The sequence below is a fragment of the Lutra lutra genome, chromosome 5 (genome assembly GCF_902655055.1).
Source record: "Lutra lutra chromosome 5, mLutLut1.2, whole genome shotgun sequence".
Classification (NCBI taxonomy): Eukaryota; Metazoa; Chordata; class Mammalia; order Carnivora; family Mustelidae; genus Lutra; species Lutra lutra.
The window spans coordinates 98,763,253-98,787,837 of NC_062282.1; the positions used below are offsets into that span (position 1 = coordinate 98,763,253).

A 24,585-nucleotide genomic window follows, 5' to 3' on the forward strand; every position below is an offset into this window, starting at 1 on the left:
AAGTGAACTTTCATGTATCTAGCACCCAGCCCCCAAAATAAAACCTTACCAATACCTTTGAAACCCTGTGTGCCACTCCTGACTGTGTCCCCATCTCCCCCTACCCTTGGGTGCAATCAGCATCTTAAGTTTTGTTTTTCTTTTTTTTTTAAAGATTTTATTTATTTGACAGAGAGAGGGACAACCAGAGAGGGAACACAAGCAGGGGAGAGTGGGAGAGGGAGAAGCAGGCTCCCTGCTGAGCAGAAAACCCAACTCTTTGGAGCTCCGTCCCAGGACCCCAGCATCATGACCTGAGCTGATGGCAGACGCTTAATGACTGAGCCCCCCAGGCGCCCCTTAAGTTTTGCTTTTGATTTTCTTAGTTCTCTATATAGTTTTTTCACATATGTATCTTTTTTCACATGTGTCTTTTTTTATGTTTAACTTTGCAAGTTGTTTACGTTGTATGAGTAGAATTACATTGCATGCATGTTCTACAGCATACTTTTCCTATTTATTTACTTATTTATTTATTTTTTACAAAGATTTCTATTTATTTATTTGACAGGCAGAGAGGCAGGCAGAGACAGAGAGGAGGAAGCAGGCTCCCCGCCGAGCAGAGAGCCCGATGCGGGGCTCGATCCCAGGACCCTGGGATCATGACCTGAGCCCAAGGCAGAGGCTTTAACCCACTGAGCCACCCAGGCGCCCCTCCTATTTATTTATTTTTAAGATTTTATTTTTTATTTGACAGAGAGATCACAAGTAGGCAAAGAGGCAGGCAGAGAGAGAGGGGATCACAAGAGGCAGAAAGGCTGAGCAGAGAGCCCGATGTGGGGCTCGACCCCAGGACCCTGAGATCATGACCCGAGCTGAAGGCAGAGGCTTAGCCCACTGAGCCACCCAGGTGCCCCTACTTTTTCCTTTAATGTTATATTTGAGACTTGCCCATATTGATGCATATGATATATATATATAGTTCATTCATTTGATGGCAGTTTTTTGAAATATGATTCATATACTGTAACATTCATTCTTTTTATTTTAGTCCATTTGGGCTGTTACAACAGAAGTACTGTGTCGACTGGGTGGCACCTTTTTTTTTCTTTTTTAAGATTTATTTATTTTTTTTTTTAAAGATTTTTTTATTTATTTATTTGACAGAGAGAGAGCACAAGCAGGCAGAGAGACAGGCAGAGAGAGAGGAGGAAGCAAGCTCCCTGCTGAGCAGAGAGCCCGATGCGGGGCTCGATCCCAGGACCCTGAGATCATGACCTGAGCCGAAGGCAGCGGCTTAACCCACTGAGCCACCCAGGCGCCCCTATTTATTTATTTTATAAAGAGCATGCATGAGTGGGGTGAGGAACAGAGGGGGAGAGAGAAGCAGACGCCCCACTGAGTGCAGAGCCTGATGTGAGGCTCAATCCCATGACCCTGATATCATGATCTGAGATGAGATCAGGAATTAGAAGCTTAACCAACTGAACAACCCAGGTGCCCCATAGAATGGGTGGCTTTTAAACAACATAGATTTATTTCTTAGTTCTGGAGACTGGGAAGTCTAATATCAAGGTGAGGCAGATTGTCTGGTGAGGGACTACTTCGTGGTTCATAGACAGCTATCTTTTCTCAGTAACCTCACATGGCAGAACAGGCAAAGAGAATACTATTATGGTCTTTTTGATGAGGACTCTAATCTCATTCATGAGGGAGGGTTCCACCCTCATGACCTATGTACCCCAAAAGTCCCATTTCCAAACACCATGACACTAGAGATTGGGTTTAACATGAATTTAAGGGGGACTCAAATATGCAGTCTATACCACATTTGAAGTGTACAGTTCAGGGACGCCTGGGTGGCTCAGTGGGTTAAGCATCTGCCTTCAGCTCAGGTCATGATCCCAGGTCCTGGGATTGAGCCCCTCATCAAGCTCCTTGCTCAGCAGGGAGCCTGCTGCACCCCCTGCTTGTGCTCACTTACTGTCTCTCTCGTCAAATAAATAAATCTTTAAAAAAAAAATTCTCTTAATAAAAAAATAAGGCGTACAATTCTGTATTTCTTAATATATTCATAGAATTTCATTCGTTTTTATTGTTGTATAATAGTCCGTTGAATGGGCATATTCCTTATTATTTATTTTCTTACCAGTGACATTTAGGTTGGGGCTACTGCGGACAAAGCTGATAGGAGCAACCTTCAAAGTGTTTCCTGGTACACATACACAAGAAACTGATGTGATATAATCCTATAAGTTATACCATTTCAGCTTTTTTCCCTCCTTTTTTTTTTAATTAAATTAAGTAGGCTCTACACCCAACATGGTACTTGAACTGACCACCAAGATCAGGAGTGAGGTGCTCTACCAACTGAACTAGCCAAGTTACCCTAGTTTCAACCTTTCTGGGGTAGATAAGGCCAGAAGATAGATGATTCCAAAGCAATTTTCCCTATTTATTTTTCTCAGTGTTTTGCGAAATCAAGGAGAAATATTTATTTTCTCTTACTACAGTTGAATTCATGCTTCTCGGTGAAGATCAGATATATTTTGTGAATGATAATGTTGTATTTTTATAGGACTTTGCTGCTATTTGAACACAGTGATACTGTTGTCATCTCACTACTCAGTGTTTTGTTCACTAGTTCTGGAGGAGGACCAGCAAAGGTAAAATTTTCTGTTATTAGTTACTAGAAAATTGAAAGCTATGCATGTGAAATATTATCCAAACCAATTAAATAAAATCTTTCACCATTTAAAAGAATAGAGGGGCTTTTTCTGCTATTTTAACTTTTTCTTACAAACTTTTTTTTTTTACTTTTTATTCTGAAATCATCATATATCCATAGGAAGTTGCAAAAATAGCACCAAGAGTGCCCTTCACTCAATTTCAGTGGTAATTTCTTACCCAACTCAATTACACTATCAAAACCAAGAAATTAACATTGGTATAATTCATAGACCTTATCAAGACACTGAACAGATTAACCACAAAGATCTCCGTCATGCTGTACCCAAGTCTCTTGCCCACCTCGTTTTTAACCCTTATACATCATTTTTAGAAAACACTTAATGAACACTTGTTATAAAGTCTGATGGATATTTACCCAACATTTTGCCAACTAGGCCTTATTTATCTTAAGTAATTTAAGTATTATCCTTTTTTGGTAAATGAGTCAAGAGTCTGCAATTCCAAATTTTTGTATCTACATATTTCTTTTTTTTTTTTTTTAATGATTTTATTTATTTGAGAGAGAGAGAGTGAGAGAGAGCATGAGAGGCGAGGAGGTCAGAGGGAGAAGCAGACTCCCCATGGAGCTAGGAGCCCGATGCGGGACTCGATCCCGGAACTCTGGGATCATGACTTGAGCTGAAGGCAGTTGCTTAATCAACTGAGCCACCCAGGCACCACAGTATTTCTTTTTTACTAGATAGTTTGCTGTGCATAGTGCATTGTCCCAGTTATAGGGGAAAGGAGAAATAAAGACAAATAAGATGTAGTAGTCCCTGTTCTAAAAGGAGCTGTTGAGGCTAAGTAATGGAGGCAGATGAATAAAATTAAGTGAACAAAGTAACATGCCAGGTAGAGTAGAGAGACCACCTAACCCATAGATTTCAAATGGGATAATTAATATTAAAGCAGATGCCACTATTTCATCTCACTCATAGCGTACTCCAAAATAAATGTCAAGTAGATTGAAGTATTTTGTCAATAAAAATATATAATATACAGTAATATTAATATAGTATAATAATATGTAAAATACATATAAATACATAATTATAGTATAAAATACTATACGTAAATGTGATATACTATAGTATGTAAAATATAAACAGCCATAAATGTGTATAATATATAAAACATCAATACATGTATAATATAAAATGTAGATTGATAATTAACTACAAGCAAAGAACTTTCGGAGCATAAAAGCTGTGGGGAAGGGGTGCCTGGGTGGCTCAGTGGCTTAAGTCTCTGCCTTCAGCTCAGGTCATGATCTCAGGGTCCTGGGATCGAGGCCTACATCGGGCTCTCTGCTCAGCAGGGAGCCTGCTTCCCTCTCTCTACCTGCCTCTCTGCCTAATTATGATCTCTTTCTCTCTCTGTCATATAAATAAATAAAATCTTTTAAAAAAAAATTTTTTTTAAATAGGGGCACCTGGTGGCTCAGTGGGTTAAAGCCTCTGCCTTCAGCTCAGGTCATGATCTCAGGGTCCTGGGATTGAGCCCCACATCGGGCTCTCTGCTCGGTGGGGAGCCTGCTTCCCCCTCTCTCTCTGCCTGCTTCTAGCCCACTTGTGATCTGTCTGTCAAATAAATAAATAAAATCTTTAAAAAAAATTTTTTTTCTAATAAAAAATAATAAAGCAGTGGGAAAAATCACAATGGGAAAACTCAGTACATTTGACTTCATAGCAATTTTAAGTTTCTGTGTAACAGAAATCGTGCAAACAACAACAGAAAACTATCACAAAAGTTTTAGGTTCCTTTCAAAATATAAGTTAGTAAAGTCAGTTAAGAAAAATGCGTAAGAGGGGCGCCTGGGTGGCTCAGTGGGTTAAGACGCTGCCTTCGGCTCAGGTCATGATCTCAGGGTCCTGGGATCGAGTCCCACATCAGGCTCTCTGCTCAGCAGGAAGCCTGCTTCCCTCTCTCTCTCTCTCTGCCTGCCTCTCCGTCTACTTGTGATCTCTCTCTGTCAAATAAATAAATAAAATCTTAAAAAAAAAAAAAAAGAAAAATGCGTAAGATTCTCAATAAAAATGAGCCAAGGGCAGAGAAAGACAACTCACAAAAGAAATACAAATGACTTTAAAACATTAAAAAAAAAAAAAAAAAAAACACAAAAAAAAACTGGGTAGCCCCTGGCTGGCGCAGTCAGTTAAGCATCGACTGTTGGTTTCAGTGTAGGTCATGATATCAGGGTTGTGAGACTGAGCCCTGTGTAGGCTCCTTGTTCATTCAGTGTGGAGTCTGCTTGACACTCTCTCCCTCTTCCTCTGACCCTCCCCACCTTTCTCTCAAATAAATAAATCTTTTAAGAATATAATTATAAGTAAAAATAACAAATTTTGCTGCCCTAATACTCAGAAATGAGAATATGAATCGTACACATCATGCCATTAGTGTCTATAATGAATCTGGGCGTCTAACCAGGAACATAGCATGTGTTTTTTTCTTTTTTTTTTTTTTTTTAAGATTTTATTTATTTATTTGTCAGAGCAAGAGAGGGAGAGAGAGCGAGCACAGGCAGACAGAATGGCAGGCAGAGGGAGAAGCAGGCTCCCTGCCAAGCAAGGAGTCTGATGTGGGGCTCGATCCCAGGACGCTGGGATCATGACCTGGCCCGAAGGCAGCTGCTCAACCAACTGAGCCACCCAGGCGTCCCGCATGTGTTTTTTTCTTAGTTATGACTGAAGCCCTACAAAATTCTCAGTTGCCCTCTTTAACAAAAAATTAAATTCTATCCTGGCTGTTGTTGATATTGTCATATTCTAATTTAATGAAAATTATGAAATTTAAAATTGTGTGGTTTATGTATACTGACATTTGTCAAGATATCCATCTACCACACTAACAAAGAATTTATCAAGTGTAGTGGTGATCATGTTCATGAATAAAATAGGATTCTCACTTTAAATTTTAACTTTTATTTAATGAAAATGTGTGGCAGTATACTTGTAAATTTGTTTTGTTTTGTTTTGTTTTATACTTGTAAATTTATAAATACAGAATGTATCATAATGCTATTCGGATGGCTTTTATACCCAACATTCTGAAGTATTTGCATAAACTAGGCAGTATGTTCTTCCTAATTTTCTTTTGTCAAAATCCTTTCCTGAGATGAGAACATAAACTTATAAAAAAAGAATCATCAGCTTTTAAATGCTCTACACTTTTGCTGGATAAATGACTTGTTAATTTTAATAATGTGCCTCTTGTTCTTTTTCCCTAGAAGAGTGGTAACTAGAGTATTGATATTATTGTAAATTAACTGTCTTCTCTATCACTTACATGTTGTAGAATAAAATAAGTTCCTACTAATTATTCTGTAGCTGCTTGGGCTTTTCAACCAGAAGCAAAGTAACATTTAGGAAAATTAATTCTGCAAACACTAATAGTTTGTGCACGGTAACACAGCTAGCCCTCTTAGCAAGGAGACAGTTCAGGTTGTCGTTCCTATGTGTCTTAAATGCCTTCAAAATATCCTGCAGAATTTGTTGGAGCTCTTTACTTGTTTATGTTACTGTTAATACTGCAAATTTAGGGGCACCTGGGTGGCTCAGTCTGTTAAGCATCTGCCTTCAGCTCAGGTCATGATCCAGGGTCCCAGGATCAAGCCCCACATCGGGCTCCCTGCTCAGTGGAGAGCCGGCCTCTCTCTCTCCCTCTGCTGCTCCCCCTGCTTGTATGCTCACGCTCTCTCTTTTCTCTCTCTCTGTCAAATAAATAATAACAAATAAAATCTTTCAAAAAAAATACTGCAAATTTATATTGTATAGTAGAAGGACTTTAATGTGAGATGTTATTTTTTCTTTAAATATTTATTTGGAAAATAATTTTTCTTTAGCATTTGTATAATCATGGTCTTAAACATCAACTCTTAAAATAGCCATCCTTGCTAATATTTTCTTCATTTTCAGACAAGAGGGGCTGCTTTTTTCATTATTGCTGTAATCTGCCTATTGCTTTTCGACAATGATGATCTCATGGCTAAAATGGCTGAACACCGTATCCTTTTACAATAGATTGAAATAATTTAGTCTTGGGGCGCCTGGGTGGCTCAGTGGGTTAAGCCGCTGCCTTCGGCTCAGGTCATGATCTCAGGGTCCTGGGATCGAGCCCCGCATCGGGCTCTCTGCTCAGCAGGGAGCCTGCTTCCCTCTCTCTCTCTCTCTCTCTGCCTGCCTCTCCGTCTACTTGTGATCTCTCTCTGTCAAATAAATAAATAAAATCTTAAAAAAAATAAAATAAAATAAAATAAATAATTTAGTCTTGCGGAAAAATAGAAGACTGGCAGAATGGGACAAGAAGGAGGATTGAATTAAAGTCAGTCATGAAAAAATAAAAATAAAAAAAATAAAATCTGTCATGAATGAAACTTCCATAGGTTAATGTAGGTATTCAAATAATGAGTAAATTTATTCTAAATTAAGTATTTTATAGCATTTCCATCAATATCTTCTACAGGGACAGTGAAAGACTATTTTAGAATATCCTAGTGCTTAAAAAAAATTTTTTTTTTACTTGTCTGTCAACAAAATCACTCTGTTGGCTCCCTTGTAACAAATTTAATGATTTAAATGCTCAATTTAGAAGTCTGTTGCAATTATTAAGTATAAACTTTTTTGAAATTTAATGAAAAATCTTTGACATCTTCTTTCCTGAAAGAAAAAGCTGAGTTCCTTCACCTAGTAATCACTCTCTTGCTCTAAACTGTTATTTCTAGTCTAGCTTCCACTACTCTGTAACCCCAGCTTTCCTGTCAAGTATGTATATTCCTTTTCCTCTACAAACAGACATGCCTTGTTCTTCCCTGTCCATACACCTTTGCCCACTCCATTCAGCTGACCTTAGAATACCAGTTTTGATTCTTCTGGTTACTAATGATACTGTCAAAAAGCTTGTCATTTAACTAGTAACAGTTTACTTTGTTACAATGAAAGAGAGTGGTATGACTTTGCAGAGCAGGTTGCTTGTGATATGCCACCCATGCCCCTTTCTGCTTGCTACTTGCTTTACTGAGGTTTATGTGGTTAGTGATTTAGGAACGGATTTAGGACTGATTTGACATACTCTGAAAGAACAACCTTAATTTCATGACAGTAGTGGTCCAAGAAGTTCCTTGCTCTTATCTTTTTGTCATACCTACATTATATATGCATGTACTTTTGGAGGCTGACTTCTAAAATTTAACAACTATTTCTCAAGGGCTATTCTAATTGTTTTGGAGACAACAAAAGAAATATAGGCCATTCCAATTTGTAAATCATTTCCCTAAATTAAATTTTTAATTTTTTTGTTTTTAAGGGCAATAAACTGTTGGCAAGTAGTCAGGTTTGGGGCCCCCACATTAGTCTATTGTTAGCCTAAAATAATGTAGCTAAAATTTTAGGAGGACTTCAGGATTCAAGGAGTAATATTTGGGATTATTTTTTTTCCTTTACTGCAACTCACTTAGCTGAAGGACATCATGACAGTGCTCTAACTCACATGCTTTACACAGCCATTGCCTTCTTAGGTGTGGCAGATCACAAGGTATGTTCTTTTCTTTGTTCCTAATGTGATCAAGAGATTGTAAAAAAGTAGAGCAACTATAACTTTAAAAGTGCACTTGAAATAAGTTCCAGTAATTTACAGTACTGCCTGACATTTAAGTAGTTCAGTAATGTGGGGTATGGAAGAGAAACATTAATAGCTCCATTTCTTCAAATATTATGTATTTAAGGATTGAGCATTGGACTGTGTGTTTCTAATGAAACTTATCTAATTTTACTCATAGGGTGGAGTATTGTTGCTAGTACTGGCTTTGTGTTGTAAAGTTGGTTTTCATACAGCTTCCAGAAAACTCTCTATAGATGTTGGTGGAGCCAAACGTCTTCAAGCTTTATCCCATCTTGTTTCTGTGCTTCTCTTGTGCCCATGGGTCATTGTTCTTTCTGTGACAACTGAGGTAAGAGTAGGAATTTATTGGTAATAAGTAAAATGATTTGCTCTTAACTTAAAAGTTTTAGTTCAGTACATTGTATTTTATTTCGCTTTGAGCTTGCAAGTATCTTAAATTATCATTGCTTTTTATGACAATTTTTGGAAAAATTTTTGGGTAAATTTTACTGTTTATAGAAAATACAAATCAGGTACTATTACATTTATATATTCACCCCATTCGTGTGGCCCAAAGGAATCAATTAAAGAATATGTATTTATTTTAGAGAGAATGGGTGATCTGGGGGAGGAGCAGAGGGAAAGGGGCAAGCAGACTCCACGCTGAGCCTGTTGCAGGGCTTGATCCCACAACCCTGAGATCGTGCATGACCTGAGCAGAAATCACAAGTCGGACGCCTAACCAACTGAGCCACTGAGATGCTGAAGAACCTGTTTAATAGTTACTGTGTGTTACAGACAAGGATTGTGGGTCACCTAGAATTTATATAATCATTAAACCATAGCACTTTTATTTTTAATACTTTGGGGGTTACTGGGAAATATACCAATATTTTACAGCTCTTAGCATTTTATGAATCATATTGAGTTAGAATATTTGTTTAAATATAAAGGGATTAACTAAAGCATAAGACATGAACTTTATTCCAGTGCAGTACTAACAATTTTTTTTTTTAATTTCTAGAGTAAAGTCGAGTCTTGGTTTTCTCTCATAATGCCTTTCACAACAGTTATCTTTTTTGTCATGATCCTGGATTTCTATGTCGATTCCATTTGTTCAGTCAAAATGGAAGTTTCCAAATGTGCCCGCTATGGATCCTTTCCCATTTTTATTAGTGCTCTACTTTTTGGAAATTTTTGGACACATCCAATAACAGACCAGCTTCGAGCTATGAACAAAGCAGCACACCAGGAAAGCACTGAACATGTCCTGTCTGGAGGAGTGGTAGTGAGCGCTATATTCTTCATTTTGTGTGAGCATTTTTCCTCTTAGGAAATTTCATCTCGTGGATTCTGATGTTGAAATTGTTTACTTAGTTTGGGAATTTGTTCAGGGCTTGCATTTATTGCCGACAGATGCCATGTTGGTTTTGGTAGCTTAAACTTTCAAAACATTTTTAATGTTATTGTTTTCCCTTTTTTAAAAGCTGCCAACATCTTATCATCTCCTTCCAAGAGAGGACAGAAAGGCACCCTAATTGGATATTCTCCTGAAGGAACACCTCTTTATAATTTCATGGGTGATGCTTTCCAGCATAGCTCCCAATCGATTCCCAGATTTATTAAGGAATCACTAAAACAAATTCTTGAGGAGAATGACTCTAGGCAGATCTTTTACTTCTTGTGTTTGAATCTGGTAAGATTTTTATATATTTGTGACATTTCCTAAAAGCTACATTTTCTTTCAGTAATAGGAAGATTACAAGATCATATTCAGACTACTTAAGCAAACCATTTCTGAGGCATTTTAGATGCATTAGTTTAGTGTGCTATTTTATTTTATTTTTTTAAGATTTTATTTATTTAGGGACGCCTGGGTGGCTCAGTTGGTTGGACGACTGCCTTCGGCTCAGGTCATGATCCCGGAGTCCCGGGATCGAGTCCTGCATCGGGCTCCCAGCTCCACAGGGAGTCTGCTTCTCTCTCTGACCTTCTCCTCGCTCATGATCTCTCTCACTGTCTCTCTCTCAAATAAATAAAAATAAAATCTTAAAAAAAAAAAAAAGATTTTATTTATTTATTTGTCAGAGAGAGAGCACAAGCAGGCAGAGTGGCAGAGAGAGAAGCAGGCTTCTTGCTACACAAGGAGCCCGATTCGGGACTCAATCCCAGGGCCCTGGGATCATGACCAAAGGCAGAGACTTAACCCACTGAGCCACCCAGGCGCCCCCCGCCGAGATTGCTAACATTTTATAGCCTAGTGTATTAAGTTCTACAGACATGAATGACACTATCTCTATTTCAATAATTTATAAGATGAACATATCTGATATAGTATAGTATCTTACAGTTGTTTTGTTATTTCTTTTTAAGATTTATTTATTTGTCTGAGAGAGAGAGCGTGCACAAACTGGGGTAGTGGAAAGCAGAGCAGGCAGGAAAAAAGCAGGCTCCCCACTGAGCAAGGAGCTGAATGAAGGACTTGATCCCAGGACCCTAGGATTGTGACCTGAGCCAAAGGCAGATGCTTAACCAACTGAGCCACCCAAGTGTCCCTGTCTTACAGTTTATATGAAATGAAATAAAGTGGCAGTTATATCTTTAAGAAAGGTTTGCATAATAAAAGGTGGCTCAGTTGGTTAAGCCCCTGCCTACCGCTCAGGTCACGATCTCAGAGTCCTGGGATTAAGCTATGCACCTGGGCTCTTTGCTCCGAGGGGAGTCTGCTTCTCCCTCGTTCTCTGCCTGTTGCTCCCCTGCTCGTGCTCACTTGCTCCCTCTCTCTCTCTCTCTCTGTGTCAAATAAAAAAATCTTTAAGAAGAAGTTTTTTTTAACTAAAGGGTTAAAATTCTCATGATTAAGTTCTGTTAAATCTTTTGAGACAGTATTTCCTAACATACTCCTCCGCTGTTTCTCTTTAATTTTTTAGCTTTTTACCTTTGTTGAGTTATTCTATGGCGTGTTGACCAATAGTCTGGGTCTGATCTCAGATGGATTTCATATGCTCTTTGACTGCTCTGCTTTGGTCATGGGGCTTTTTGCGGCCCTGATGAGTAGATGGAAAGCAACTCGGATTTTTTCCTATGGGTAGGTACACTGACCATCAAGATGATATAATACAATGGAAAAATCTAAGGGCAAATTCCATCTTAGGGAATAAAATTTTATTACTCTTAATACAAGTAATTAAATACAAGTAATTTTTCAGAGCTTTAGTTTTCTTTAAATTGAATTAGATACGAGGAAATAAACCAAGCATATGATAAACAAGTAAATGGCAGTAAGCTCCAGGTTATATTCTCTAATTCTTCTTGTATGGAGAGAACAGAAAATCAGTTAGATTTTGAGCTCTGTGCCTAACAGTTTATTTGAGACAGTGGAATGTGCATGGTCATTTGCATCTTTGCCATTAGAAAGAGTATTCAGAATTTGAAGAGGCTATGCATGAAATTCCCTTTCATCAACAATTCAGTTCAACAAATATTAGAATCCTTGATTTGTACAAAGAATTTTGGTAAGACCTACCCTGAATAGATTGATAAATTCAGCTCTTTCAACTGTTAACATTGTGAAAGATAGGTGAGCCAAAAATACAAATAATTTTGGTACAAAGCAGTCTATATGTTATGACAGGTACAGAGCCCATCAAGGGAGAGCCCATTAAAAGGAGAGAAGGAACTTCTTGCTAAGAAAGGCTTTGTGTAAGGGGAAACGTTGAAGGACTTTGATAAATACTTGTATTTATAAAAATATATATATTTATAATTGCAACAAACTTAAGGACAGAAAGACTCTTCCAGCATTAGTATGGTATTTAAAATCTTGGTAATTTTGTGATCGTATTATTTATGTACGTAGTTGAAAATTTGGACTTATATCCTCTTTTTTAACATAATATTTATACTTTAAAAATATTTGTCATTATCCTTTTCTAAAAATACATTCTACATTTTTAGGTATGGCCGAATAGAAATTCTCTCTGGATTTATTAATGGACTTTTTCTAATGGTAATAGCCTTTTTTGTGTTTATGGAGTCAGTGGCTAGATTAATTGATCCTCCGGAATTAGACACACATATGTTAACAGTAAGTCTTTATTTTCCTGTTTGAATTTCTATTCATACCCCATACAGTCTTTTCCATGCTGAAGTTTATTTGTAGTTACTGATCTAGGAAGCTTTTTATTTTATTTTTTAATTTATATTAACATAATTTCTTTTTTTTTTTTTAAGATTTCATTTTTTTCTTTTTTTTTTAAGATTTTATTTTTTTCTTTTTTTTTTTTAAGATTTTATTTATTTATTTGACAGACAGATCACAAGTAGGCAGAGAAGCAGGCAGAGAGGAGGAAGCAGGCTCCCTGCTGAGCAGAGAGCCCGATGCGGGACTCAATCCCAGGACCCTGATCAGATCATGACCTGAGCCAAGGCAGAGACTTTAACCCACTGAGCCACCCAGGTGCCCAAGATTTTATTTATTTATTTGACAGAGAGAGAGATCACAAGTAGAGAGGCAGGCAGAGAGAGGGAAAGCAGGCTCCCCGCTGAGCAAAGAGCCCGACATGGGGCTCGATCCCAGGACCCCGAGATCACGACCCGAGCTGAAGGCAGAGGCTTAACCCACTGAGCCACCCAGGCACCCCTAAATTAACATAATTTCTTATATTGTCTTTGTATTTACGCCACTGACTCAGAAATTAATCCTTTTCGCTGATATTTTAGTTAGAATATTATATGACAGTCTAAAACCTAAGATTTCTTTCTGACTTACTAAATGTTTTTCTGTGAAGATGTGCTTTATAGGGGTACCTGGGTGGCTCAGTCGTTGAGCATCTGCCTTTGGGTTGGTTCAGGGATTGAGCCCTGCGTGGGGCTCCCTGCTCTGCAGGAAGCCTCCTTCTCCCTCTGCCATTCTACTTGTTTGTGTTTTCTCTGGCTGTGTCTCTCTCTGTCAAAAAGAAATTAAAAATCTAAAAATAAATAAAAGTAAACTCATTAAAAAAAAAAAAAAAGATGTGCTTTACAGATACCTGAGGAAATTTGCAAAATGTTAGAGATAGAATCAGAAAAATACTATTATTTTAAAGGCTTTACTTTGTTGATTGTACTATTGCTGTAGTAGTTTATAATGTTCTCCCTGGACCTTCAAACCTTTGCATATGCTATTTCTTGTAGTTGACATACCCTTCCCTCACATCTGCCTTCCAGCCTTTGTCAGGACTTTGTTGATATGTCTCTTCCAGTGAGATATTTTCCCTTAATCCCTCTTTTCAGGGTGCTTGGGTGGCTTAGTCATTAAGCATCTACCTTCGGCTCAGGTCATGATCCCAGAGTCCTAGGATCGAGCCCTGCAATAGGCTCCCTACTCCACAGGAAGCCTGCTTCTCCCTCTCCCACTCCCCCTGCTTGTGTTCCCTCTCTCGCTGTGTCTCTGTCAAATAAATAAAATCTTTAAAAAATATATCCCTCTTCAAAGACTTTTTTGTAGATTTCCCTTTCTTAGTATTCCTGTTATATCTTGCTTTTTTTTTATAGCAACATTGATTTATAACCCTTTGTCTTTCTTCCACAATTAAAGATATAAGTGAAGTATCTTTAGGACCTGAATTTTCTCTCATTAACACTTAAACTACCACCTGGCTTATAGTAGGAAATCAGCAATTAATTGTTGTGTGACTATAAGCAGTTATGAATCTGGTTGCTGGAAGCATATATTAATAAAATGCTTTGATTACAGTTTAGAAATATATTTTGAATTTTAAATGCTTATATCTTTTGACCTTTAATATTTGTTACAGAAATCTTTGCAAAACATATTTGCAAAGATGTGTAAAGGTGCATGATTCCTTGTGCCTTTGCTCATAATGGTGACAAAAAAATGTCCACCAAGGAAAAGACTAATTAAATAAAGAAAGAAAGCTGTCATTCATTGGTTACTGTATAGCCAATAAAAAGAATGAGGCATATCTATATACACTGGCATGAGAAATACTTATAAACTATACTAAGTTAAAAAAATTCCAAAGCATTATAATGTGATACTATTGCTGGTTTTAAAAGGTGTTTATGTATGTATTTTAGTATGTGCATAGAAAGTACACCATTCTCTCATTGACTAATTTACATGCTTAAACCTTCTACATTATTTTTTCTGATGAAATCTATACAAATGAAGCATTTATCATTAGAGGAGAAATATTTGAGATGATGGAGTCTATGTAATATTTGATTTTATTCAAAATTTAGGAACCATTTTCAAGTTCATAAAGCTAACTAAAATTTTAAAAATCTGACAGATAAATGGTCTGAGCCTCATTAAGAAGTGTATAATTTCCATACATGTTTACTAAGGTGAATCTCTTGTCTTACAATCTTTGGAGATTAATTTGAATTATCTGTCCCCATTATTTTTATATATTTTTATAAATCAAGTGGATTTCTCTAAAGGAGAAATTGTAATGTGTGGTAAATTAAGTAACACCCTGAACATCCAAAATCATTTTATAAGAGAGGATAATAAAGGTTAACTTTGTTTATCCTTTAGGGTGTTATGTGGCATTATTAAATCAAGATAATTCCATTCACTTCTTTAAAAAAAAAAGTGAAAGATTACTATTACATGTTTGTTTTTCCATTATACCTTTTTTTCACTTTGGGAAATTTTACTAGGTTTTAAAAAACACAATAAGATTATATATATTTGGAATCCACTAGTTAGTAAATTATAATCATTGCCTTACAAACAAATTCATCTGGTAATATAAACAAGATTTTAGCTAGAGTGCATACTTGCTCTAGTAAGCAGTACTTTCAAGCTCTATTTAAATGAAACAAAACTCTAGCATAACTTATTCATAAACCATGAATCAGGTACATGTTCTTTATTGATTAAAGCAAGTCCAAATTCCTCTACTTGTCAAAACTTTGCTATTTGAAAGTTAAAATGTTTCTTCTAAAATATTCTAATATCTGCTTTTTAAAAATTTTGGATATCCTTGAGGGAGACAAACCGTTAGAGACTCTTAATCTCACAAAACAAACAAGGTTGCCTCAGGGAGTGGGGTAAGGAGAGAGTGGTGGGGTTATGGACATTGGGGAAGGTATGTGCTATGGTGAGTGCTGTGAAGTGTGTAAACCTGGTGATTCACAGACCTGTACCCCTGGGGCTAATAATATATGTTAATTTTTTTTAAAAAGATTAAAAAAAATTTTTTGGATATCCTTATTGAACTTAAGTTTTAGCAAAAATACTTTGAAAACTGTAAATAGAAAAACATATTTAAATATACAGTAGCTTTTAAATAACAAATACATTTTTTAAATTACAAATTTAAAGGCTTTCTTTTCTCCTTTTACTAGCCAGTCTCAGTTGGAGGGCTGATAGTAAACCTTATTGGTATCTGTGCCTTTAGCCATGCCCATAACCATAACCATGGAGCTTCTCAGGGAAGCTGTCATTCATCTGATCACAGTCATTCCCACCATATGCATGGACACAGTGACCATGGGCATGGTCACAGCCACGGATCTGCAGGCAGAGGCATGAATGCTAACATGAGGGGTGAGTCCTTGCCAAATACTGTCCTATTTTTCAACTGTGTTCTGAATTGACACTTTTTTTAGTAAATATTAGGCTTCTGGTTACAGTTTTATTTTAGAAAAACACTGTGGCTTAAAAAAATGTCTGAAGTCATCTGTTGTAGAAAATGCTCACATTTCTTCATAAATGTCAATTTTAATCAGATAATTGTATTATAGAGTCCTTTTCATAGTGACTTTTGCATAAATATTATTTGGAAGGGAAATACTATGTCATCATGAACTTTAACTACAAAAGAACCAGGAAATTTTTATTTTACTATAAAATATATAGGGGAAGTATTATTTACTGTGTTGAATTATTTATTGTGACTGTTTAATTTGGGTATTGTCAGAACTTGGCTTATATGTGATTTCTAGGAAAACCACACCATCATAAAACTCACCACTCTGAGCTGTAGTTCCCTATATCTTTCTCTTTTTACCACTGTGCTGTGTATTCTTTGAGAGCAGTGACCATGTTTTTGAGGTATTTTTTTTTTAAGTACTATCCCCAGCAGAATCAGGTGCATAGTAGGTACCCAGTAATATTTATAAAAAGGATAAAAGATTGAGATGTGTTTTAATTTTTAATGTCTTCATATTTTATTTGTAGGTGTATTTCTACATGTTTTGGCAGACACACTTGGCAGTATTGGTGTGATTGTATCCACAGTTCTTATAGAGCAGTTTGGATGGTTCATTGCTGATCCCCTGTGTTCTCTCTTTATTGCTATATTAATATTTCTCAGTGTTGTTCCACTGATTAAAGATGCCTGTCAGGTTCTACTTTTGAGACTGCCACCAGAATATGAAAAAGAACTACATCTTGCTTTAGAAAAGGTATTGTGTGTAATTTCTTCACTATATTTTTTCCTTTTAAAATAGCTTTGAAAAAGTACTACTAATAATAATAAATAAATAAAATAGCATTTGAAATTGAGTAAGTTGACTCAACTAGAAATGTGCAAAATATGAATTAAGAAAATACAGTTTAATTTAAAAGACATAAAAAGGTTTAGTCGGTTAAGCATCTGACTCTTGATTTTGGCTCAGGTCATCGTCTCAGAGTCATGAGGTTGAGCCCTGCATCAGGCTCCATGTGGAGGCTACTTAACATTCTTAGTCCCTTCCACCCCTCATTTGTGTGTGCGCACACACACTCTCTTTCTCTCTTTCAAAAGTAAATACATACATATATGCATACATACATACATACATAACTAACTAACATACATATAAAATAGGGAGTGAGGGTGCCTGGGTGGCTCAGTGGGTTAAGCCTCTGTCTTTGGCTCAGGTTCTGATCTTGAGTTCCTGGGATCGAGTCCACATCGGGCTCTCTGCTCAGCGGGGAGCCTGCTTCCTCCTCTCTCTCTGCTTGCCTCTCTGCCTACTTGTGATCTCTGTCAAATAAATAAATGAAATCTTTAAAAGAAGAGAAGAGAGGGGTGCCTGGGTGGCTCAGTGGGTTAAGCCTCTGCCTTCAGCTCAGGTCATGATTCCAGGGTCCTGGGATGGAGCCCCGCATCGCATCGGGCTGTCTGCTCAGTGGGGAGCCTGCTTCCCCCTCTCTGCCTGCCTCTCTGCCTACTTGTGATCTCTCTCTCTCTCTCACTCTGTTAAATAAATAAATAAAATCTTTAAAAAAAAAAAAAGAAAAGAAAAAAATAGGGAGTGAATAAATGGAGAGATTTTTCTTGGATGGGAAACTATTGTGAAGTTGTCCTATTTCTTGCATTTAAATCTCAGTGCAGTTGCCTTTCCTGGGATTCTTTTCTTTTGTTTGTTTTTGTCTAGGGGGAGAATAGGTAATCCAATATTACTTAGAAACTTATTTGGAAGAGTTAATGCTTGAGAATAAAAACAACAAAGATGTAAAAACTACAGAATTAACTAATAGGAGCCCATTCTGTGATTATAAAGTTACAGAATTAGCTAACACAACTAACAGTTTTGTTCTTGCATAGCAATAAACACATAAATCAATTTTTAAAAAATTGGTTGTCCAGAAACAGACCCAGGAATTTATGGAATTCAGTTTGTAGCAAAAATGGCATTTCAGGGGCGCCTGGGTGGCTCAGTGGGTTAAAGCCTCTGCCTTCAGCTCAGGTCATGATCCCAGGGTCCTGGGATCCAGCCCCGCATCGGGCTCTCTGCTCAGCAGGGAGGCCGCTTCCCCCCTCTCTCTGCCTGCCTCTCTGCCTACTTGTGATCTCTCTCTCTCTGTCAAATAAATAAATAAAATCTTTTAAAAGAAAATGGCATTTCAAATCAGTTGGGAGAAACGATGGGTGTAATTAACATTTCCACTTGGTAGAAAAGGAAGGCTTTATTATCTTTACCATCAAATATAAAGACATATTTCCAATGGACTAATTATGTAAATGATAAAAATAATAAAACTACTCCACGAAAATAGAAGAACATTTTTAGTATATTTCTGTACAGACGTAGAGAAAACCTTTTTTAATAAGCTTGAATTGAAACTAGAAGGCAGTGGGCACCTGGGTGGCTCATTTGGTTAAGTGTCTGCCTTAACCTTCAGTCTTCAGAGTCCTGGCATCAAGCCCCTTGTCAGGCCTCCTGCTCAGGGGGGAGTCTACCTCTCCCTCTGGCCCCACCCCCACTCCTACTCATGCACACGCTTTCTCTTTCTTTCTCTTTCTCCCTCCCAAAAAAATAAAATCTTTAAAGAGAAAAAGCGACATGGTGGAGGAGGGTAACGTAGGGTTGCGGCACCTGGGTGGGCCAGTTGGTTAAGCATTTCCATTTAGTTCAGGTCATGATCCCCAGAGTCTTGGGATCGAGCCCCATGTTGGCTTCCTGCTCAGTGGGGGGCCTGCTTCTCCCTCACCTCCTGCTCGTGCTGTCTCTTGCTATCTCTTCCTCTCTATTTCTCTCTCTCAAATAAATAAAATCTTTAAAAAAGGAAAACAAAAATAGAAGCCAAAAGGAAAGAAGATAATCTGCAGATTGGAGCAAGTAAAAAGTAAAAATTATCCATCCACAGAAGACCCCATTAACAAATAAGAAATACAGATCTTTGAGCTCACACAGGAGACACCATGAGTAAAGTTCACCCTCCCAAGTTATAACTATTTATGGACCAGAAATTATCACTGAAATTAAATGATGGCAGACACGTCCAAGGAATGTTGCAGGGTTTGATCCTTTTGTCAGTCTTGTGATAGATGAATGTGTGGAGATGGGCTACTAGTGGGCCACAGAACAATACTAGAATGGTGGTAATATGAGGAAATGGTGTCATCATGTTACAAGTCTTGGAACAAGTGTAAACAGTGCATGCGTACTCTGGAAGAAATCAACTGCTTCCACGTGTCCTCTCCAAAGTACCTGTTTTACTACAATATGAAATGAAGTCGTGCATTTTCATAATGAACTTTTTTGTTAAGTAAACTTTTGCAATAGTCAGAATGCTTTCTCAGGCATTCTGAACATAGAACACTGAATATTAGCTCATATTCTACTTTTTTCTGACATGAACTGCTCCTGTTTGAGACCAATGTGTTCCAAAGCTTTTATGCATTAATATAGAAGCAACCGATCAAATATGAAGCATGGCAGGGATGCCTTTTTTCCATCTTTTAATGGAAAGATAAAGAACCTACAGGGCGCCTGGTGGCTCAGTGGGTTGGGCCGCTGCCTTCTGCTCAGGTCATGATCTTAGGGTCCTGGGATCGAGTCCCGCATCAGGCTCTCTGCTCAGCAGGGAGCCTGCTTCCCTCTCTCTCTCTCTCTCTCTGCCTGCCTCTCTGTCTACTTGTGATCTCTCTCTGTCAAATAAATAAATAAAATCTTAAAAAAAAAAAAAGAACCTACAAACCTGAGCAGGTTTCTTCTGAAACATTAAATATAATTTTCAAAACTCTTGTAGTAGCTTTTGAACATAATGGGGAAAAATTTTTGAATATGAGACTAGAAACAGAACTTGAGAAACAAAAAAGGTAAAGGAGGAGAAAATATTTGCAGCACATATAAACAGGAAGAGACTTACTATCCATAATTTTTTTTTAAGATTTTATTTATTTATTTGACAGAGAGAGATCACAAGTAGGCAGAGAGGCAGACAGAGAGAGAGGGAAGCAGGCCCCTCGCCGAGCAGAGAGCCCAATGTGGGACTTGATCCCAGGACTCCAGAATCATGACCTGAGCCAAAGGCAGAGGCTTAACCCACTGAGCCACCCAGGTGCCCCTATCCATAATTTTTTAAATCAAGAAAAAGACTTGCAGGAAAATGGACTAAGAATATAAACCAGCAATTCATAGAAAAAATAAATACAAAATAAATATTTTTCAGGTTGTGGTCTGCCATATGATTTTTTTTTTAAGGTTTTATATGTAAGGGGCACCTGGATCTGCTTTCAGCTCAGGTCATGATCCCAGGGTCCTGGGATTTCCCAGAACCCCATGATCGAGTCCCACATCAGGCTCTTTGCTCAGCAGGGAGTCTGCTTCTCCCTCACCTCCCTGCTTGTGCTCTCTCTTTCTCTCTCTCTCTCTCACACATAAATACATAAATAATATTGGGGGGAAAAAAAAACCTTTATATTTAAGGGGCACCTGGGTGGCTCAGTTGGTTAACCCTCCAACTCTTGATTTCAGCTCAGGTCATGATCTCAAGGGTCTGGGATTGAGCACTGCATCAGTCTCTGCACTCCTTGGGGAATCTGCTTGAGATTCTCTCTCCCTCTCCCTCTGCCCCTCTCCCCACTAGTGTGTGTGCTCTCTCTCACTCTCTTGCTCTCTAAAATAAATAAAAAATTTTTAAGTAATCTCTACGCCCAGCGTGGGGCTCAAACCCACAATCCTGAGATCACAGGTTCTACTGATTGAGACAGGCAAGCACCCCTCATTTTTTTTTTTTCCAAGTAAGCTTTACAACCAACATGGGGCTTGAATTCATGACCCTGAGAAAGAGAATTTGGTACTTTTTTTTTTTTAAGGTAATCTCTACACTCAACATGGGCCTGAAACTCACAACCCCAAAATGAAGAGTTGCATGTTCTTTTTCTTTCTTCTTTTAATTTTTTTTTTTTTTTAAGATTTTTATTTACTTAGGGTGCCTGGGTGGCTTAGTTGGTTGAGCGTCTGCCTTCAGCTCAGGTTGTGGTCTCATGGTCCTGGGATCAGGTCCTGCATTGGGCTCCCTGTTTAGCAGGGAGTCCACTTCTCCCTCTCCTGCTTTCTTTCTCTCTCTGTCAAATAATAAAAACCGGGGGAGGGGGTATATTTTTATTTATTTATTTGAAAGAGAGAGTAGAAGCAGGGGTAGCAGCAGGCAGAGGGAGAAGGACAAGCAGGCTCCCGCTGAGCAAGGAGCCCCACATAGCACTCAATCCTAGAACCACGGGATCATGACCTGAGCCAAAGGCAGATGCTTAACCAACTGAGCCACCCAGGCACCCTTGCCATATCATGTTAAATTAGGATCTGCTGATGAAAAGTTAGTATCTTGAATATTTAAGAAATAACATCTTAACCCACTGTTTTCATAAATTCATGAAGTTTTCTCACCTACATCCTACTAAAAGGGAAAAAAAAGTTTTATTTCAAAAATACGCCCATTTTGGAAAACTTCAAAAAAAATTTTTTTTTTTTTTATTTATTTGACAGACAGAGATCACAAGTAGGCAGAAAGGCAGGCAGAGAGAGAGGAGGAAGCAGGCTCCCTGCCGAGCAGAGAGCCCGATACGGGGCTCGATCCCAGGACCCTGAAATCATGACCTGAGCCAAAGGCAGAGGCTTAACCCACTGAGCCACCCAGGCACCCCAACTTCAAAATATTTTTGTTTTGTTTTGCCTTGTTTTTATTTAAGGACTCTCTGCCACTAGTGTGGAGCTTGAACTCACATGTTCTGCCAACTGAGCCACCTGGCACCCCATCTTCAAAATATCTTAATATGGAAAAGCACATTTTTTTCCCTGCTCAGAGGAGAGAGTCTGCTTCTCTCTTTCAAATAAATAATAAAGAAAATCTTTAAAAAAATTTTAAAAGCTATTTTGAAAATAAAAATGGCAAAAACTGTTTTGTACTGCTTTGCAAAATTTTCCCCATTTAGTTATTTCATGTTGATAAATACTGTCATACATTTTTAATGCAGGTAGTGTTACAATATATGCAATATCTGTTACTTAATCAGTTCATTTTTAAACATAGAGGATATCTTTTGAACATGTTTATGTAACCATTAATATATGAATGTGTGTATAAATGTGAGGAAACCAGGTAGTCCACTGAAAATATCCAGTGTTTAGAAAAGGCACAGTACCTCTTAAAGAGGTGAAAATGGGTATGCAACTGTTGAGTGTAAAGACACCTGTAACCCCCATTCATTTCCTGTTCAGACCTGTCTTCTCTGACATCATTCCCATTTCAAAATATTTTAGGCACCTTTACTTCAAATAAGTTATCCCTTTCTTTTCTTACTTCTTTGCTCTCCTTATTATCTTTTTACTAAAATCAGCTTAATAGTGGTTTCTTGGACCAAAAAGTTTGCTTTCTGTTAAGTAAATCAGTTTTTTAAGTCCATTTACATCATCTCTCCTTTTATTTGACAGATACAGAAAATTGAAGGATTAATATCATACCGAGACCCTCATTTTTGGCGTCATTCAGCCAGTGTTGTGGCAGGAACAATTCATATACAGGTGACATCAGATGTGCTGGAACAAAGAATAGTACAGCAGGTGATAATCTTTTGTCTTTAATTAAAGTCATCTCATTTGAGTTAATTCATGCAAAAACTGGGACACATTATAAGTTACACAGTTGAGTAATCATTTAACTGTTCAAAACCACCAATCTTTTAGCTGTTCAAGGATAATATAACTTACTTTTTATGTCTAGATTTGTTTTCCAGCCCAAAATGGTTAAAATAAAATTAAGTTTTAGTGCTTAGATGACAGGCTTAAGTGAATGTAAAAAAATTTACTTATGATTCACTTTGGCTCCCAATCGATTATCCAGAAATAAATTATTATAAATACAGATTTAGATTAATAGTAATTACAGTCAAGTTGGCAGCGTTTAACGCTGTGATTAGAAGTAAGGATCAAAGCAGTTCCTATATTCCTATTCTAAACCTCCCATATTACAAACAAAAGCTGTTTCCCTTTTCAAGTTTGAATGTCAGGTCAGTAATTTGGCCGTCTAAAGAAATAGAGCTAACATTTGACCAAATAAATAATAAATATTACTTTGAGGATTATCTTTGACTATCTGTGGCTATGAAAAAAAACGTAATATCAGTTATAAGATATGCACTAAATGTATTAATCTAAATGCTTTAAAATGTATGGGTTTTGATAACAGGTTACAGGAATACTTAAAGATGCTGGAGTAAACAATTTAACAATTCAAGTGGAAAAAGAGGCATACTTTCAACATATGTCCGGCCTAAGTACTGGATTTCATGATGTTCTAGCTATGACAAAACAAATGGAGTCCATGAAATACTACAGAGATGGTACTTACATCATGTGAGATAACTCAAGAATTACCTGTGGGATATGAACAATGAAGATTAATTTACTCGGTATTTATATTGCCAGAAGGAAGAAAATTGCACATAATTGTACAGAAACATTTGCTGTATTCAAAAAAAAATTCTAAAGCTCCCTGCTATTGGATCAAGGAATCTTTCTTAAAGGAAATTTAAATACAGAATGAAGCATTAATTGTACAAGTAAAATAATTACTTGAATTATGTGTATAACATGAATCTTAAAATTTGAGTGAACATGATGTATCGCATCATCTTCAAAAATGAACATATAATGATGGATTCTAGTGAAGACCAAAATTACTTGTGTGTTTACTTTCTGTCAGAAAGCATCTCCATTGTAAATAATGTATTTACATGTTTATTACAAAGACCCAAATGAAAAATTTTTAGTCAATTTTTTGCATAGCCCTAGGATAAAATAGGAATAAAAGTTCTATATTTATGGATTTTCTGTATATAAAACTGGTTTCTAATTATAACTTAAATCCATTAAGTAAAAGCTGTATTGCCACTTTAAATGTAAACTAAATTATTTGGGAGAAACCAACCACTGAAATGAGACAAGCAGTGAGAATAGGGAAGTATAACATTATTGATGTATTACAAAAACCAACCACTCTGTAAAATAAATTTTTTTACTTTTGGTAATATTTGCAAATGAATAATTACTTTATTAGGGTAAAGAACTTATACTAAGTTGTGTGCATGTTATTCGATCACTTGTCTTTTTCCTCTGAAGTAGAATATTCCAGTTCTTGTTATGCATCTGCCATTCCAAGTTGCTTGGCAAGCTGGGATCCAAGCAATGCGAGAGTTCTCATTTTTCATTTAGCTCCATATTTTGTGGAACAACCAGTTGAGAGAATCATAAATAATGTCAACTCACATTTGAATTTTCTGCCTTAAACACAGCTTCTTTTTTTAATTTCTGGAACATGTGGATCTATAAGAAGTATCAAAGAATAGGTAATTATTTTAAATTTAGTAAGTAAATCTTGTCCGTAAGTACTTGGGCATCATAAAATCAAAATATCTACCCTGTAACTACTTTCTATAACAATATCTAATTTATATTTTTTCATTTCCAATTTAAACTGAATGTATAGTCTGAAAAAATGTATGATAAAGAGATCTATAATAATATATGCAGTTTTATGAACACCAAAGAATG

The 24,585-nt window shown here is 37.0% G+C and overlaps 1 protein-coding gene and 1 pseudogene across 4 annotated transcripts in view; both read left to right on the forward strand.

The window, feature by feature from the left end:
* The window catches only part of SLC30A5 (solute carrier family 30 member 5), a 40,015-nt gene extending 15,949 nt beyond the window's left edge, over positions 1 to 24,066 (forward strand). For 3 of the 4 annotated variants that reach the window (XM_047730360.1, XM_047730358.1, XM_047730359.1), the window contains 12 exons: positions 2,558 to 2,645; positions 6,627 to 6,714; positions 8,165 to 8,241; positions 8,486 to 8,656; positions 9,332 to 9,620; positions 9,795 to 10,003; positions 11,238 to 11,395; positions 12,265 to 12,394; positions 15,667 to 15,868; positions 16,502 to 16,728; positions 22,468 to 22,596; positions 23,222 to 24,066. In XM_047730360.1, coding sequence (XP_047586316.1) covers positions 2,558 to 2,645; positions 6,627 to 6,714; positions 8,165 to 8,241; positions 8,486 to 8,656; positions 9,332 to 9,620; positions 9,795 to 10,003; positions 11,238 to 11,395; positions 12,265 to 12,394; positions 15,667 to 15,868; positions 16,502 to 16,728; positions 22,468 to 22,596; positions 23,222 to 23,392 — 1,939 coding nt within the window. In that variant the 3' untranslated portion in view covers positions 23,393 to 24,066. The remainder of the gene's footprint in view (positions 1 to 2,557; positions 2,646 to 6,626; positions 6,715 to 8,164; positions 8,242 to 8,485; positions 8,657 to 9,331; positions 9,621 to 9,794; positions 10,004 to 11,237; positions 11,396 to 12,264; positions 12,395 to 15,666; positions 15,869 to 16,501; positions 16,729 to 22,467; positions 22,597 to 23,221) is intronic. The other variant, XM_047730362.1, reaches the window with a different exon arrangement.
* Positions 18,863 to 19,460, forward strand: LOC125100273 (small nuclear ribonucleoprotein G-like; annotated as a pseudogene).
* Positions 24,067 to 24,585: the final 519 nt, after the last annotated feature.